The sequence below is a fragment of the Vipera ursinii genome (genome assembly GCF_947247035.1).
Source record: "Vipera ursinii genome assembly, chromosome: 3".
Taxonomy (NCBI): Eukaryota; Metazoa; Chordata; class Lepidosauria; order Squamata; family Viperidae; genus Vipera; species Vipera ursinii.
In genome coordinates, this window is record NC_139516.1 from 160,484,057 (window position 1) to 160,503,378 (window position 19,322).

Sequence of the window (19,322 nt, forward strand, 5' to 3'; positions counted from 1 at the left end):
ATGTTGTCTCATATCAATGTATTGTGTAGCAGCTGAGTGGTGAACTCATTTTTAAGACTACAATTTAAAGCTACGGTTACAGTAAAAATCTATGTATGAAGAATTTTGTGGGAAATTCTAGGCAAAAATCTTTCAATTTCAAAGAAATAAGTCTCATCTCTTCATATATAGTATATCCCTCACATATTGGAAAAGTATGCCACAAACCACACAGTTTTTATATCTGCAATCATGTAGATAAGTGCAAGAGCTTCACAAGATTGCATTTCTCCAGACCGTGCTTATCTTAAGCCATTGTCCCAGAGTTTTCCAGAAGTTAACCCTTCAAACCAAAAACAAAATGTAGTGTTTTTCATGGTATAAAATTGCCCTGCTTCATCCAGAACACCATGGCCAGACAATCCACATTCCTGCAAGCAACTACCATCATTTAGTGTGTACATTCACTGTAGTGTCGACCCATACATTTCTCATTTAAAAGTGTATATCTAATTAAATCCAGCTCAGAAAAAATCATGATTTGTAGGATAATTCTAGTTGGTAAACATAGTATTGGTAAAAAATTCTTCTGGCAGTGACTTTTGCCTCTGACATATCACAAATTTTCAAAGAAAATATATGATCAACCACATAGTTAGGAATTCCGACTTCTCAGATACACATAAATGATAAGAAGAGAAATATTTTTAATTTTCATTACCTGTTTGAAAAGAAATTACAGTCTAAGGAATACAAACAGCACAGTAGTATTTCTGCAGATATTACCCACCCTACATACCAACCACAATTTAGCAGCGAAAATACTCCACTGTGAAATAGAAAATCCAATAATAATGAAGTTCTGGTATCCCAACACACATAGAACTCGTACACATGAAAAGAGCTGTTGAAGCATGTAAGCTCGACAAGGTTGTCTAAAGAAAATGCCCACTAGTACAGGTTTAAAAACAGGGTAACATTTCTACTGATTGCAGCGAATACTGGATCCAGACTCACATTTCAGTGCTTACAAATTTACTAGCCTACAACTTGATACAACCCAACAGCATCTTGCAGCAGAAGATCTCAAGTGACAATCACTTGGAAATTTATTTTGCAACAAGTGTAACAGTAAGTAGAGTTGTAGTCCTTAGCAATGTAATTTGTAGTCCTTGGCAATATAATTACCAAATCCTTTATTCCTTAAGTGTTTTAGTTGGCAGCAGTTACATTATCATATTACTACGTTATGATCAGATCTTCATACAGTACTGTGACAACTGTCACGATACAGCTTTAAAGAGTCAATGTGGCAACTCTGTACCTGAAAACACCCTGAGTATTCCAGAAAACTCATCTTTCGTTAAAAGTAGGAACCCAGCCATACCACACAAAAAGTAAAATGTATAACACATACACTGTATATACACCACATACAAACAACAACAAAAAATCCATCTGTCACAGACAGGCAGCCATGACTCAAACATAAGCATGCCCGATCTTGGTTGCTTCCTGCAGACGCTTAAACATAAAAATATAAAATAGCTGTCAGTTTGGATGCGTGATCACATCATCTGTACTTCATTGTTTTCTTTTTCCTTTTAAAGTTTTTCAAATACAAAAATCAAGTATAGACCTGAAAAGGAAAAAGGTCAAATTTTAATAGCCTGATCTCATTTCAAAAATTTTCTCACTATTAAGATTTTCCTAATACTCATTTCTTTTTCTACATATACAAATCTAAAATTATGCAAGCGCTATTCATATTACTAAATTTTTATTATTAATATCATTCATAATCTTTCCAGGCAGAATTACTTAATGTGTATATACGGGAAGCAGGTGGACTTAGCCATATATTTTAAGAAAAGATCATTATTTTTTTTGAAACACAGGTAGTCCTCGGCTTACAACCACAAACGAGCCCAAAATTTACGTTGTTTATACGTTTGTTAAGTGTGTTTTGCCACATTTTATAAGCTTTCTAGCCACAGTTAAGGGAATCATTGTAATTGTTAATAACAGCTGTTAAGTGGAACTGGCTTACCCATTGTCGCATGACCCCAGGACACTGCAACCATCCTAAATATGAACCAGTTGCCAAGCACCCAAATTTTGTTCACCTGACCATGGGGATGCTGCAACGGTTAAATAAATAACTTGAACTGAAATTTTAAGGCCTATTTATATAAATTACTGATTATAAATTTGAAAGGTAAAGACTTCTTCCAAAACAAGACAAATGCAGAAATGCTGCTAAGCAAACACATGTATATTTGATAGATATTTGAGAACTATTCCAGGAATTTTCACACACTTCTTTGCAATACATACTTGTTGCTTCCCATTCAGGTTTACTCATTGTTCCCTAAAAGGAAAGAGAAAGAAATTTACAAGATTGTTTTTTTCTGAAGTTTTATGTACTTCAGAAAGCTAAACCGAGTTCTATAATATTACTGTAATACTGTAATACTTAAGCATTTTCTTTGAACCTAAGCATATTTATAAGCTGAACACTGGATTCATACAAAGATCTCGTGCTTTTAAAATATCTAAAAACTTCCTACCAGTTTTCAATTTCAACTCATCTGAAGATAAGCTCCCAGGAGAATCTATGGCAGACTCCCATTTCTGTGAAATTAGAGGGATGGAAGGATGCAAATATTGCTTTCTGTAGTGGGGGCAAAGTTACTGAATTCTTTGCCCTTTTAAATTTGATCTTGCTTTCCTAAGCTTCAAGAAATTAATAAAAACAGCTATTATGATGATTAGTTCCACAGTCAGCAAGATGTTTGGACAGGATTTGCCAATTATGTCCATCTATCAAGTCCTTCCAAAGGGCCTGGAATAAGCAGACGTTGTTGATTAATAATATTAAAAGTATCGACACAAATGTAAGCTGTTCTAAATAAAACTGTCTTTGGCAATGGACTAGTGATTTTGTTAATAACATCGGTCACTCAGTTAGCAGGATGTTACAGGATGTAAATTGTTCCATGTAAAGCTGCCTTCTACAACTGTTTGATGGTGATTTTGTCAACGCCAGTGGTGTTTAAGTGGTGCTCCAGATGCTTTGGAATTCCAAAATGCTTATTACTTTGCTATAGTTGTTCTATTTCTAGTCAGAGGTCTTTTGTGATTTTCTCAAGTTCTTTATTTTCTATTCTATCTCTAGATACTGCAATGTCAACTTTCCAGACCTTGCCTTTATTATTGACAATCATGAAGTCTGAACTGTTATGTGGCAGGTGCTTGTCTATTAGAAATCTAAAGTCCCAGAGCACTTTAGCTTCTTCAGTTTCTATTACTTAATAATATTATCATGGCTTATCACACAATCAGCCAGATGTTTAGATTGGCATTTTTACTCATCTATCAATTCCTTCTTAATGACTCTGGTGATAGAATTTGCAATTTACATCTAATATTAATTGCCTTAATCTGTGGTTTAATTATTCTTTATCATTAAAATGATTCAATCTACAGATCTTTTGTTATTACAGATATACCGTGGCAAGAGCCTCACAAAGAAGATGTGAGGAAAATAAATAACATCCAATTATAGATATCCAAGAAATTCCATCTCTATGAAATTAAATAACCATTTTTACATGACCCCCCCAAACAGGAAAATAATCTTAAAAACTAAAATAATCTTAAAAACTAAATATATATATATATAAAACTAAATATATATATATAAAAGACACCCATGGTAAATCGCTTTCATACATTCCATATGTTCCACCCCCCAAAAAACCTACATGAAAGATTTAATGTAATTACCAGAAGTTAAGGACTTAAGGATATCTTTAGGTTTACCCTAATCTTATGCTATGTTTTCTCTCTGGTTTTCAAACACCAATAAATCAGTTATAAATAATAAATAATATATATAAACCTATGTGTATTCCTTGATAAAGATTAAAAATGTGAATCCCAGGCATGTTAAAATTAACAAACAAACGAACACTGGGATGGAATTAAAAAAACTAAAACAGTTTTTATTGCTAAAAAATCAAGCTTTCATTGGCTAACTGCCAACGTCGTCAGGATGGAGACGCTTGGGTGGGGAGATCGCGTTTATACTGTTGGTGTCTGCACTCTGCTCATGGAGCGTGTCACCGATCTGTTTGTTGAGGTCTGCCATATTTCTTTGAGTTGTCGCGCATCCGTTTTGGGGGGATGTAGTTTTCTCTGGGTATCTGTTGTTAAAAGTACCTCATTGTATCAAATCCAAGATTGCACCAACACACAACCACCATGCAATGTTGAACACAGGGAAGAAGAGCAACAACCATTTAAGACCCCTGGCACGAGAACACGGGCAATGACCAGAGCTATGGCTACAACACATTTATTTTATTTATTATTTATTTTATTATATTTGCATACCGCCCTTCTCCTGAAGGACTCAGGGCGGTGAACAGGGCACATATAAAAATACAGAGTACAAAAATTAAAAAAGAATTAAATAGGAGCCCGAGCTAAAACAATAGAATAATATAAAAATCCACAATAAAAACCCCAACACATCTCCCATCAGGCCAGGCCTGCTTGTTCAAATAGATAGGTCTTCAGACCGCGTCGGAAGGAGCGAAGGTCAGGTGCCATCCGGAGTCCAACCGGCAGCTGATTCCATAAAGCCGGGGCGCCCACAGAGAAGGCCCTCCCCCTGGGGGCCACCAGCCGACACCGGTGGCACCCTGAGGAGGCCCTCTCTGTGGGAACGCACAGGGCGGAGGGAAGTTGACGCCGGCAGCAGGTGATGGAACTATCCGCAATTCACTTTTAACAAGATACCCAGAGACAACTACATCCCCCAAAAACGGATGTGTGACAACTGAAAGAAATACGGCAGACCTCAACAAACAGATCGGTGATGCGCTCCATGAGCAGTGTGCAGACGCCAACAGTAAATTCTATCACCAACGCAATCGCCCCACCCCAGTGTCTCCATCCTGACGACACTGGCAGTTAGCCAACAAAAGCTTGATTTTTAGCAATAAAAACGGTTTGTTTTTTAATTCCATCCCAGTGTTTGTTTGTTAAACCTGTGTGTATGTATGTATGTATGTGTGTATATGTACACACACACACACACACACACACACACACACACACACACATATATATATATACATACATACACGCACACACCCAAAAACTGCTCGAGCCACTGTGCTGGTTATATCAATATTAATATTCAGAAGCTTCTCTGCAACTCTCCACATATATTAAAGGATACTGTAGCAAACAAAGATAACAACTAATTTGGATGTAACTTATTTATCTACCTGGAACAATTGCTTAATATTAGAACTCCCAAGTTACCTTTTTTAACATAGGAAATAACAATATTTCCTACTTTCTTAATATTACTACACATAGTCGTTATTGCAACTACAATTGGGAACAGTAATTCAGTTGTTTAGTGAAGCAGTCACTAAGTGAAATCCCACCTGTATTTATTGTCTTACTTCAGCTTTCCTTTGCTTTATTCTTGTGAAGGTCATAAATGTAAGAATTGTTTATAAAGTTACTTCTTCATCTTCGTTATAATTTTGAACAATCACTAAATAATGACTACCCGTATTCTCTTAGAAAAATATTGTCTGTAACTTTCCACACATAATAAAGCATACTCAGGCAAACAAACTATTTGTTACCTGGAGCAAAAAACATTTTCAAGAATAAAGATACAAAGGATTTTGTCAATTCATTTCTACATTTGTCTTCAAACAGTAGCTAAACTCTTATGTTCTGAGCAGGTAGACAAGTAATGTTAATTAAACTAGCAATTTTCTTAAATGTATCTACAAGACTGATGTTTCATTTTGAACAGCCTTGCTTATACACAAAGAAACCTTTGTAAGTTATTATATGCCAGATCTTAAAACAAAATACTGTACCTATTCTATATCTCCTTCTAAGGCTCAGAAGTTTCAAATAATAATTGTTTTAAAAAGCTATTTGCTACACAAGCAAACCTAATATTAACACTGTGTACCTAACATGACACAAAAAAGCTTCAGTATTTTCTTACCCTTTCTGCAAACAGAAACCAGTAACAAAACATGAATAGGTTCATCGTTTTACAGCAATTAAGGGGAAAAAATCTATCCCTGACATTTGGGGAAAGAGACAAGTCCGGCTTCACAATCTACATCAAGTGAGCAGCTTGAGAAAATGTTCTTCCTTCACAGTGGCATCAGGAGAGAAGAGAATATGTGCTATAGGGCATCTAATATAGAAACCTGAGCCTATCCAACAGAGGGAAGAAGAAAAACATCTTAGATTGCAAGACTTCAACCAAACTGATCTAGTTGAAAAACAAGATATTGCAGTGTTTTCACATTGACTTAGATGGCTATGGCGCCTTTGGACTTAACACTTCAGGCAGCAAAATAGAATTCCACAAAATACTTACAAAAGGTAGTTTTGCTTTTCCATCCTTCTTAAACATTTCTGCATGTTCATAATCCTCTTTTCTATGTGAGACCAATCTGGAACCTTCATCAGCAGGGTATTTCTGAAAAATAGCTTAGGTAGAATTAATGCAAATATAACCCTTGGACAGCAAACTAAAAATTACATGAGCAGGTAATAAATCTCCACAACAAAATGTACTTGCTGCACCCAACACCTGTCTCTTCCACCCTATAATTATATACCTCCTTCCACCCATTACAGAAATAAAGGAAGTAGAAGTGGTTTGTATTCAAGCTCTTTGCAGAGTAAGGCCTATTTAGCTTTGGAATGATACTACACTTTGGGTCCACAGCCCATATCTCGGAATAACCTTCTGCAATCAAATGCTGTCCAAATGTATTGGAACTGCATTTCTTGTAATTTCCAGGGAGCATGGCTGTTGACATCCAAATGGGGAAAGTCAATAGTTATCAATAACAAACTTAAAACAACTTACTGTAGGCTAGTCCTATTGTGGTATCCATATACCATCAATTAGATTTTAAATTTAATAAAACTAAAATAACCCATTTTAATGTTTCTTGCAGAAGTGGGTAGCTAATAGTACAAGTCAAAACCTTACATACACTTGATTCAAATGCAAATAAACATGAAAACTATTACAAAATTCCCTCTTAATCTAATGACAGTACATTATTTGAAAATTACCTAATACTCGGCCTGTCCAACAATTTAAGATCATACATACTTATATCTTTATCAGTTACCTCCAATGCCATCATTTGTTGCAGAAGTATTTTATGTTCCACGTTCTTCACTTTTTCTTCATAAAATTCCCAAAATGTTTTCTTGTAGACTAGTTTCATTCTATACTTCTTTGCCATGCTGCAAAGTAAATTTAGTAACATATCATGAAATTATATTAAGTTTTCAAATAGTACTTCTGCATCCAGAGCTACTATGTGATCTGCTTCAAAATTGCAGCAACATGCATTACGGGATCAGAAAGAATTATTCAAGTCACCAAGCCCAATACTGTGCTCAATGTGGAAATCAAAGTTAAAGTGTCTGTTAAAAATGTCTGTCTAAATTTTGTTTGAAGGCATCCAGCCCACTATCTCCTTGAGTAAGGTAAAGGTAAAGGTTCCCCCGCACATGCGTGCTAGTCGTTTCCAACTCTAGGGGCCGGTGCTCATCTCCGTTTCAAAGCCGAAGAGCCAGCGCTTGTGCGAGGACGTCTCCGTGGCCATGTGGCCGGCATGACTAGATGCCAAAGGTGCACGGAACGCTGTTACATTCCCACCGTAGTGGTCCCTATTTTTCTACTTGCATTTTTACGTGCTTTCGAACTGCTAGGTTGGCAGAAGCTGGGACGAGTAACAGGCGCTCACTCTGTTATGCGGCACTCGGGATTTGACCCGCCAAACTGCCGATCTTCTGATCGACAACCTCAACGTCCTAACCCACTGAGCCACCAGATCCCTATCTCCTTGAGTAATAAATTTCATAAATAAACTGATTTAACTGTAAAGAAACGTATCCAGCATTTAATTAGAATCTACTTTCACATGATACCTTTATTCTATTTTCTGAGTCCGAGACAACAGAGAACGTGTTGTAGCAATGTCTATGAAGATTCTCAGTCATCCAAGTCATGGCTGTCCCAAAGGTCCTTTTTCAAAAGGCAACTGGACTTTTCTTGGTTTTTTCCTTGAAAATGTTTCACTTCTTATCCAAGAAGCTTCCTCAATTGTAAATGGTGTGTGTGTGGGGGGGGGAAGAATAGAAAGATTTATATTCCTGGCAGTCAACTGGTCATTAGCACTCTGAGAGTGGCTGAGGTCGTTTGAGGTTTAACTGTGTCCTCAGGGTCACCTGAATCAGTGTGTGGAAGCAAAACTTCTTCAAGAAAAAAAAAGCAAAGGAAAGTCCAGTTCCCTGTTGAAAAATTACCTTTGGGACAAAGTTGTGACATTCTTTTGTGTGTCACTTATTCTGGTACTTGTAAAGGCATATTTTCTCAAGATTAAAATTTCCACTTGTCCTGTTTCTAGAAAGACTTAATTTCTAGTCCCCTGCTCATCTTCTTTGCCATTTTACACTCGTTTTAAACTGTCTCCATCTTTTTAAATTACTGCATCCAGTGCTGGAGGCAATACTTGAGATGAAGTACAACTAATGCAGAGGAACAGTTACTTTCCACGATTTTGGAAACTGCACTTTTATTCAAGCAGCCTTAAATTACATTTGCCTTTTTTTCCAGACACATCATCCTGCTGATTCTACTGGAAAAGTAAGTTGGAATGCAATATTAAGACTATAGGACCAAGTACACTCATTTTAATCAGCATTAATTCTGCCTGTATGAGAGAAGATGTAAAGAGGAAGGAATGAAGAAGGAAGCTACAAATAAGTCTTCAGGTTATCTGGAATTGCCATCATTAAACAATGTAGTTATAAAGTGCCACATCATATGACTGCATCATTTAACAATGGCAATCAGTTGCCATCATAGCTCCAGAAGGATGTGGATTAAGTGAACACCTCATATGGCCACGGCATGAGAAGAGTCAGAAATTCCTGGCAACAACTGCAGGTGAAAACTACAGGTGGGGGATGGGTACTGTGGCAGGGAGGTGAATGCCACAGATGGGCACTACGAAGTGTGGGCAGGAGAATGCTAGGCCTAATCTTGCTCATTTTTCAGCACCATCATATATTTGCACAGTCATTGAACATACAGACGTAACCTATATAATTCCAAACAGTCTGCTTATTCGAATTCATAAGCTATCACTGGCTATGTTACTCCTCAAAGAAACTTAAAACTTAAATTACTCCACAGAGAAACTTAAAATAGCCAAAGCGAACTTATGGAGAACTCTGACAAATATCTAAATAAAATGCAGTTATTTTTGTTATTATTTTATAACCTATCTTTCGATGTCAATTACTCAAAATAGCTGACAATATTTAAAATAAAAAGCAAAGAGGCTGAAGAGAAATAAAACTAAACTAACATGCAAAAAATAAGATTAGGTAAGAACTTACTCTACTAGCAATGGAAAATAAACCAGGAACTCTGGAACATCAACCACTTCTTCCAAGTGAAAGTCGTATTTGCAACCAAACAAAGGATAATCTCCCTTTGTCTGAAACATTACATTATATATTTCGTTCCCAAATGAATTTGTTTCTGAAGATTCAAGACGTTTTCTATTGCAGAACATTAAAAAAGATAATTATACTTATGGTTAAACTTAAGAGAAGTTATAGCCAATTCAAAGAGTACTAAGAAGCCAAATAAAACAATGACAAAAAATCCTATTCGACAGAACAAACTTTTTTAAAGCAGTGAGGCACCCACACCTTACAAAAAATTTAGTGCAGCTGCTCAGAGGACTTTTTGAAGACTGACTGCACATTTGTACTTGTGGAAATCACTCCAGTCAAGACTGATGGCAGTGAAGCAGCTGTGGAAAATGCAAAATAGTCTTGACACTTCAGTAAGGAGCATTTGATTTATCCCAATATGCTGAGAGAAGTGACTTTTCAACAGGCACACTCAGAAACGTGGTGGCTGCATGTCTTTGGATATCCTGAATAAGTTAATTAACAGAGTAAATGAAGTCTAATGACTGTGGAGGGCTTCAGATGAGAAGCAAATGGTGCTTCAGAATATGGGGACATGCAAAAATAGTGTTTTCTTAAACTAAAGAACTTGTGTCTTCCTAGGATCAGCTGCCATGTTCTTGCTTTCAAATCCAAAGTTCCACACACCCCCTACTTATTAATTGTATTTTATATCTATGGCTACAACTGTCCATTATCTCATGTTCATATTCAGTGTTTGGAACAGTGAAAATTGGGTATTTTAATGAGCAGAAAATGCTTTTCTATATCATAAGAGGGTAAGCTGCTTCTTTAAGAGGAAGTCTAAAAATTTCAAAGTGTTAGGAATCCTGTGGGCTAATAAAATACAGAATCAAACCAGACATACAGTATTTCTCATTTACATGACATTTATATTTCCCATTAATATAATTCAGGGATGTCAAACTGGCTGCCTGCAGCCCAAATGCATCACATGCAGGCCGCGCCCACCCCAGCTCTGCAAAGGCAAAAAAGTCACGATATGTCACATGACACGATCAAGTTTGACGCCTGTGCTTTAGATTATATAGCCCACAGACCAGAGATAGATGGATGGATGATGTGCCATAAAGTCCTTTTTTGAGTACTAGTGACTTCATAGCTAGATGGGATCAATATTCATGAAGCATAATTCCAAGTCCTGCAAGTGACTCTGGAACACCAAAATAGAATGGAACTCAGTCCTTCCACAGAAAAGTATCTATCAAGCTTCTTTTATTCAAGCTTTATAATGTGGCATGGTTCAAGAAGAGACATGTTGTTGTACTTGTTTAATAATTGACAGAAATTAATGTTGATTATCGTGTGTTCTTTTTTGTTATGGAGAAATTTTGCTGCTCCAATTTTATGTAACACATAGTCATCGTAAAAAAATAAAACAGAAAAGCTGCAGGCCGGCAAACAAATGAAACAGTCAAGTCAAACAATATGAGCATCTGTGCATTTTCATCATTGTTATGGCAGTAATACTTTGTCCAATCAATTCCAAAAAACTGACATTTGAAAATATCTGACTTATAAAGTATTTCCTTTGTTTGCTCTCACATAATTCATTCTCACCAACTTACACAAGTTCATAACTATCTGGAGTTGTACCAATGAAGTATCCGCCAGGGGAAAGTTGCTCACAAGCATTTTTAAGCATCATATCCGCTTGCTCATAGGTCTCAAATGAATAATGATACACAAACTGACAACTGCAAATGTCAAAGGACATATTGCTATCCCTGTACTTTTTAGACAGAAGTTCCTGAAACAAACAAAAAATGAAAGTAAAAACCCATGTATATTATTCCAGCATCCTAACACAAAACCTTTTGAAAACCTAACTAAAATTACTTTTCTGTATCTACTGTATCTATATCTGTTATATCTTTATGAACTGAATTCTTGAACTGAATATTTGGAAGTTTTTTCCCAGGTAAAAAAAAATCAACAATGAAGAGAGCAATTTTAGGCAACCCGTATGTTGATTTATGATGTAACAGTATATAGAAAAATTGTTACATAAAATTGTGAATATCTGAACATACAAGTTCACATGGTATAAATTACAAATGTGTACTTGTCTCATGGATATCCAGTACCACACATCTTGAATATTTAAGACTAATTCCTTGTAGGTTCATAACTCCCCCTACCAATAAGATTAGATTAATTATTCAGTCTGTAAAATATGCAACTATTCTATTAAAATAGATTTTTTTTAAAAAAATTGCTTCAGTCACATTGTAACTACTTTCCATATTTTACCGAAAAAATAACAAATCTCAAAGGAATACAAAGAAAATAAGAGCATGAAAGAACTATACCTTGCTGCTATCCGCAGTTATAAATTCTGCACTGAAAAACCTATCATTCTGGCGACCACGGTTTCTCATATCTTGGTAACGCTGTTCACACTGTTGTACAGATATACCAGCAATATCTATTTTAAAAAAACACAGTAAAAATCTGAAATATCACTCATTTGCTGAGATTTAGCAAAAATGGAGGCTTAATTCAAACAAATACAGTTCTATTTAAAACTAAATAGTTCTTATTTATAGTACATTAAATGTGTGTCAGTGTTCAGTAGTGCTTATTCAGAACAAATATCACAAACCTAAGAGTAAGACTTTTGGCAATGTTTAGGACAGTTATTTGCAGTGAGCACAGTATAGGATAGTGCAGTTAGCTGTTTTAATTGCCAAGGGAGAATGTGCATCGAAGAGATCCAGTTAAAGAACAATTCTTAAGCATTTTGGTCAGAACACATTTACATGAATACAATACATATTATTTATTGCACGCATAGCTTCCTTTTTAAGCAACTCGTATGTTGATTTGTGATGTGGCAGTATATAGAAAAATTGTTACACAGAATTGTGAAAATTGTGAAACTTCCTTTTCTATTTTATCTACAATTTACCATGATTCCTACATCAAATTAATTTGCTGTCTTACCTGTACATACAAGTTTACTTATTCGGCCTTTTCTCCATTTCAGCAAATCCCCACCTTTACCACATCCCAAGTCTAACACTGTTATGTTTTGTTTTCTTTGTCGCACCTTATCAAGGAATTCACCTAAGAGAAAAATAATAATAATCACGAGAAAATGAAATGTTCTCTCTTTATTAGAGCATAGCTTCCTGATTATTTTGAGAGCTTTCATGCTCCGGCATATTGTTCCTATCTTTAAGATGTATGAGATAAAAAGAAAATCATCATGCACTTGCATGGATCCTGAGTTTTCATCTCAGGTGTTAGTTTCACTGTGTTCAATAGAATTTATTTGTAGTTAAGTGTATAGGATTGCCTCACAAGAAAACTTAATTCACTTAAAAAGGTTGCTATTTTATGTGCTAAACTTTAGGAAAGTTAATTTTATCACTGAATTCTCAGAATTTCATTAATTAATTTTAGTAATAACCAAGGATGACTAGTCTGGACTGAGATGTATTTTTGACAAAAAGTATCATTTTTATCTCACAATATATTCATGATTATAATCTCACTTTTAGACCAAAACGATAAACAGAAAAACGCTCTTACAAATACGTGCAATGCTTGCATTATATTGAAGAGTTTTACAAAAACAAAGTTTTACAATATATCCCCAAATCCACCCCAAACCCGCCAACTTCCCCCCCCCACTTCCCAGAGCTAAATACAGGATTATAGTTACAATAATCATATTCTAAATAAAAATTATGCATAATATACAATTAACCAAATTCATAATGTGCTTTAACTCCCCTTTAACATAACTACAAACAAAGTACCAATAACAATATCCCACTAAAATCTACTCATAAGCTAAATGGAACTTTTTAGTCCCATATTTGTTCTGAATATAATTTATCCATCTCCTCCAAACTGAAATATATCTTTCCTGTGAATGATCTTTCAAATAAGCAGAAATCTTAGACATTTCTGCAAGATTCGAAACTTTAAACACCCATTCTTCTATAGTAGGCAAACTATCCTTCTTCCAATATTGTCCCACCAGTAACCGTGCTGCTGTTATCATATTCAACATCAAATTAGTTTCTTTAACATCACAATCAACAACAATACCCAATAAAAACAATTGCGGAGAAAACTTTATCTTTCTCTTTAAAATCTTTTGAATGTTCCACCAAATTTTAATCCAAAAAGCTTTTATATTTCTACAAGTCCACCACATGTGAAAATAGGTAGCTTCTAAACTACCACATCTCCAACATTTAGACTGTAAATTAGGATACATGTTGGACAACTTCTTGGGATCCAGATGCCATCTATAAAACATTTTATTAAAAAAATTCTCTTAAGTTTTGAGCCTGAGTAAATTTAACATTTCTGACCCAAATTATCTCCCAGATGTCCAACGAAATTGGTTCCTGAATATTTTGTGCCCACTTTATCATAGTCTTTAACCAATTCCGTTTCCGAATCCAATTCAATTAAAGCATTATATATCCTCTTTATATGTGTACAATTTAAATCTCTAATTTGTTTTACTAAATTTTGATCTGTAATTGTGATGCCCACCTTTTGATCTGACTTCCACCTAGCTTTCAATGCTTGCATTACAGACCAACAGTGAAGAGTAGAGTCCTGGTTTTTTGCGCAATCAAAATATTAATTTTCCAATATATAATCTAATATTTGGAATTTAGAAATTAACTTTGATATTTCTTTGTCTCTCATAGCCAGCTGTACTACCACTTTTTTCCCAAAAAGTAGATGTGTGAATTACAGATATTTTGAACTGTGTTTTTAATACACAGACATACCAATTAGCACGCTCTTTATCCAATTGTTAAAGTTTCGGAGATAGAAGATGCGACTCTTGCTACGTTGTTCCAATCCAACCTCTTCAAGCTTATTATAATGTGCTGCTACGGCTTCTGCATGCTATATAAAATAAATGATTAAGTATAGCATATAAATGTTTATATGCATTTAGGGAATATCTAAATCCCAATATTTTTCTTTATTTGGTGCATTCCTTTTTTACAGTAATAGGGTTCATACCAAAAAATTCTATCTTTACATGTGGAGTGTATATTTCCTGACAAATTCTTTCCAACCTACTAAGGAAACAAAACAAATAAGAGTACAAGAAAAAAAGAGAGCAGGACTAGTATAAATCTGTTAAGTAGAGGAAACATGAAAAAAAATCACATTAAATGCTGAAACGTAAACATTAAGCAAACCTATTCAATGCATTTTACTACTGCATTTTGAATGAGGTGAAGTTCCATATATTCTTCACAAGTTGCTTTTGATAAATGCATTATAATTCAATAGTATAAATAAGATGTATAACTTCTCCTCCTTATATAAAGTAGAACGTGAAGTTGATACTTTACAGTGGCAAAGGCTTTATACACACACACACACACACACACACACACACACACACACACCTACTTTACCACCAGAACCAATACCGGTTTGAAAAAAACACTGAAGTTACTTCATTACAGCTCTCTATTTAGAATAGCTAAGACGACTTGGGTCTTTACCCAGACCTTTGGTAAGGGAGAGAAACCCTTCACTACACTTGCCATCTTTTATTTTTACCTTTTATTGATTCATTTCTTTGATTGTTGTGAGATGGCCAAAGTCAATGAGAATGAGACAGCATACAAAATGAGTATTTTATTATGGCTGATTGCACAGTGAGCCAGATTTGGCATTTTTATCCTTCCCAAGGACCTGGGATAGGCAGATATTGTCTGATAGTGCTAAAGGTATAACACAGGATATAAGCTATTCCAAGTAAAACAGCCTATTGACTAATGGTGATTTTGTTAATGTCAATGGCGTTCAACTAGTGTTCCAGTTATTTGGGGATTTTACCCAAGGTGGCTATTAATATTAGTACAATTTTTGCTTCCTTTTGCCACAGTTCTACTTTTAGTTTATATTTTGTGATTTTTCTCCAGCTCATTTTCTTCTGCTTTTACTGCCCTGTCCAGTATCCAGACTTTTTCATTTCTCTTATCAACAATAATTAAGTTTGGGATGTTATGTGGCAGATGCTTGTCTGCTTGAATTGTGGCCTCACAAAAACTTGCTTGCAAATGGTTTCTCTTCCAGGTATTTTATTTATGCTATGGTTCATCATATTATTAGTTAAAAGCAAACCTTCTGCTCTTGTTTTTTATACACTTATTAATATGGAAATCCCATTCAACTTAAAACTTGTTCTTGCTCCTATCTTACCCGGTTTTTGTCAGTTTGATAAGCACTACTTCTTCATCCAAATCATCAATGAAAATTTTGAAGGGTATGTGGAATCCTATACCATTCCCACTTAATATTCCATTCCAGTTCAATGAGAACTAAGCACTCTTATAGTTTCCCAAAAAGCTATGAATCTACCAAACAGACATACCCATCAGATAACATGAAGTACTTTGTTAAATGTTTTCCTGAAATATAAATATATTATGTCCGTTGCATTCCCAAATCTATTAAGAAATTTATATAAACAAAAATATAGTAATATTAGTCTTCCAAACCTATCCTTGTCAAAACCATGCTGATTTCAAGGAATTATTACTAGTACACGATACTGTGCTGTTTTATAAAACCTTCCCAGATATGGATATCAAATAGTATGAAGTTCCCAATGTTCATCCATGGGTGAATATATCTAAGTTTTGATTTCACCCATAACAGCAGAATCCTCTGCAAGTATACCCAAAAGGTCAACAAAGTTTAACACAAGATAGAAAGTTGTATGTGTTTCTAGTCTTCTATCCAAATAGTAGCTAACATTTTAATTAATCTTAAACATGGGGAAAAAGTGCCTGGAAGAATTTGATTTCTTTAATATTTGAAACACTCACCGTTTTCTTTTTAGGAACCTCTTCAGATTCTGTTTCATGATGAAGAGTGTTTCCATCTCCTGTTTGACCTTCATCATACTTATTTGCAGTTTTATCATCTTTTTCAACAAGAGAATCCCTACGCGGATATTTCGTAGGTCTACTATCAGCTTCTTCATCCAACTTTCTCTTTTGCTTTACACTCTCTTCTACTTCAGCCATATTTGCTGAAGAATTTGTTACAGCTGCAAACAAAAAATAATATTTTCTATTATTAAACAAGATCTTGTTGACAAATCATTTGATAAACTGATGTCTATTGGGACAAGAGAGTTCCAAACAACTAGAAAATAGCAAATCTTGAACTTAACTTTAGGATCGCACATTAATAGTGCTGTTAAAGAATTATGTTAAATTTAAATTTGTATTTTGAATTAAATTTTAATTTTTAATTAAATTTTAGTTCATATTCAAACTGATTTGAGTCACCAGATTTATATTTTTCAAATAATCACCCTTGTATCTCTATTTTAAATATAAACAAATCAAAACAATTGATACTAAAATGTACTTAAAGAAACACAGTGATATAACCATAAAGCTGCATCATCAATTCATTTATGTCCACAATCAACTAATACTGCAGTGAGATTTGCTTATTCTGGTAAGTAAAGGCAATGGCAGGCTCTGCTTTGTCAAAGAAATCATGCACATTAAATTTATTCCTGTATCTTTCCATGATATCCTATTAAAGTACAATTCATTCCAACCAAGTTTTCTTCTCACATGCCTCCTCTCTAAGCACCTTAGCCCACACTTGATTATTGGGATACAAGATTTATATTCTTAGGCCTATTTTACTAGCTTTTAATATCCTAAGCCAGTGTTTTTCAACCACTGTTCCGCGGCACACTAGTGTGCCGCGAGATGTTGCCTGGTGTGCCGTGGGAAAAATTGAAAAGTAATTATAAAATACTTTCTTTGTGTTTATTTGATTCCTATTCAAGAGAATTACTTTATATATAGTCAATATAGGCACAGAGTTAAATTTTTTAACATTTTCTAATGGTGGAGTGCCTCGTGATTTTTTTCATGAAACAAGTGTGCCTTTGCCCAAAAAAGGTTGAAAAACACTGTCCTAAGCTGTCTTTCATTTCATTTTCTTCATATCAGTAGGCAGGCAGATGGAAGGGGGAAAAGTGCCTTAGCCTAATCACATTTCCTTCATGGTAATTAATTCTTGGAGAGTGGGAAAGAGTTAAAGCTTATAATGCAATGGCACAAGTCAGGAAAAGAATAAACCCAGTAAGAGGCCTCATCACAACTGCCCTATCAAAAGGATTTAAGCTACATTGAATCTTTAAGGAACTACTTTACTTTTGGGGAACCAGTTTTCACAAACACAATAACTCGGAAAGAGGTACATCTTAAATATGATCAGAGGACTGAATAATTGGAACGGCAAGCTCAGTCTAAAGCCTAGTCTTCCCCTTGTTTTGCACTCATCAAAGACATTCTCTACATGTGCTTTATTCAGCCATCACACCAAGGGCATGCTCAATCATCTCAGGGTTTTTTTATTGCCTTCAAGTCAGATTTATCTTCTGAAAACTGCTTGCTTAAGTGCTTGTAGTTTTCTTGGCAAGGTTTGCCATTGTCTCATTCCTAGGGCTGAGACAGTGACTGGTCTAAGGTCACCCAGATGGCTTTGTGCCTTAAGGTGGAGTAGAGCTCACAACTTCCCACATTCTGGTTTGATGCCTTAACCATGCACAACAAACTGGCACTGCTCTCTCCAGTAGCCCCGTAGAATAAAATAGCTTATAAACTACATAGGAAAAACTCCCATGACTCACTTTAACTAGAAGGACCTTGAGAGATTGTCCCTGGCTACTTGGGCTATGAGAGATCTTGAGAGCCAATTTGGTGTAATGGTTAAGGTGGCAAGATCCTAAGAGTTCTTGGCTTCTCTTATGCGGGAAACCTGGCTGTGTGATTTTGGGAAAACTCTTGTCAGCCCAGGCAATTTCACAGATTGTTGTTTTGAGGAAAATAAGATGCAGGGGTATTTGATATCTTTGTGGCCTTGTGTATTAAAAAAAGGGGGAGAAGGATGTAACACAGGTAGTCCTCGACTTACGGCCACAATTGGGCCCAAAATTAAGCGAGACATTTGTTAAGTGAGCTTTGTCCCATTTTACGACCTTTCTTGCCACAGTTGTTAAGCGAATCACTGCAGTTGATAAGTCAGCAATCCAGTTGTTTAAGGGAATCTGGCTCCCCCCCGTAGACTTTGCCTGTCAAAGAGGGTCGCAAAAGGTGATCGCGTGACCTTGCGACAGAGCAACGGTCATCAACACGAACCAGTTGCCAAGCATCTGGATCTTGACCAGACGATCACGGGGATGCTGCTGCAAAGGTCGTAACCGTGAAAAGCGATCCTAAGTCGCGCTTCTCAGTGCCGCTGTAGCTTCGAACCGTCACTAAACGACTCGTTGTAAGTCGAGGACTACCTATAACCTGCAACCGTGGGAGATCCTGGCGTCCAGCGGATTCACTGTCAGCGCCTCGGTTCCTTGATTTGGCCCCAGAAGCGGGCGCCCCGTCTCCGAGACCTCCAGGAGACGCGACGGGGGTGGGGGGGGAGGGAAGGAAAACGGAATAGCCCGTCCCCGCTTTCCCCGGCACGAAACTTTAAAAACCTTCCGAGAAGAAGCAGGCCCCCCGCTCGCGGGCTGGAGGACAAGATGCCGCAATTGGGGGGGGGGTGTGGTGGCAGGCCACAACGGCGCCTTCCCCCAAGGCAGCTCACCCTCTTCCTCCTCCTTCTGCGAAATGGCGCCCTTCGCGTCCCGCTCTCAGGAAATGGGAGGGGGGGGCGGCCGCCGTTCCCCGCTTTCCATCCGGGGTCGCCCTCGCCACTTCCTCTTCGGAAAGGTCAGGGAA

At 36.2% G+C, this 19,322-nt stretch overlaps 1 protein-coding gene across 3 annotated transcripts; it reads right to left on the reverse strand.

Moving 5' to 3' along the window:
• Positions 1-672: 672 nt before the first annotated feature.
• Positions 673-19,306, reverse strand: RNMT (RNA guanine-7 methyltransferase). Of its 3 annotated transcripts, none has more exons than XM_083360736.1 (11): positions 19,189-19,306; positions 16,398-16,621; positions 14,331-14,451; positions 12,514-12,636; positions 11,880-11,995; positions 11,136-11,317; positions 9,466-9,630; positions 7,182-7,299; positions 6,413-6,514; positions 2,317-2,350; positions 673-1,618 (listed from the first exon to the last, which is right to left on the reverse strand). In XM_083360736.1, exons 2-11 carry the CDS (start codon positions 16,596-16,598, stop codon positions 1,584-1,586), a joined length of 1,197 nt encoding a protein of 398 aa, XP_083216862.1. In that variant the 5' UTR covers positions 16,599-16,621; positions 19,189-19,306; the 3' UTR covers positions 673-1,583. The 3 variants fall into 3 exon arrangements, with proteins under 3 accessions (XP_083216862.1, XP_083216864.1, XP_083216863.1); XM_083360738.1 differs by having other exon boundaries at positions 6,413-6,525; XM_083360737.1 differs by lacking the exon at positions 19,189-19,306 and adding an exon at positions 19,079-19,098.
• Positions 19,307-19,322: the final 16 nt, after the last annotated feature.

Coding starts and splice junctions, on each gene's coding strand:
- RNMT (XM_083360736.1), bottom strand. CDS start 16,598: ATGGCTGAAGTAGAAGAGAGTGTAAAGCAAAAGAGAAAGTTGGATGAA. Junction 11,996..12,513: donor AAGTAAACTTGTATGTACAG/GTAAGACAGCAA, acceptor TTTTTAAAATAG/ATATTGCTGGTATATCTGTA. Junction 7,300..9,465: donor TATTTTCCATTGCTAGTAGA/GTAAGTTCTTAC, acceptor TTTACTTTGCAG/CATGGCAAAGAAGTATAGAA.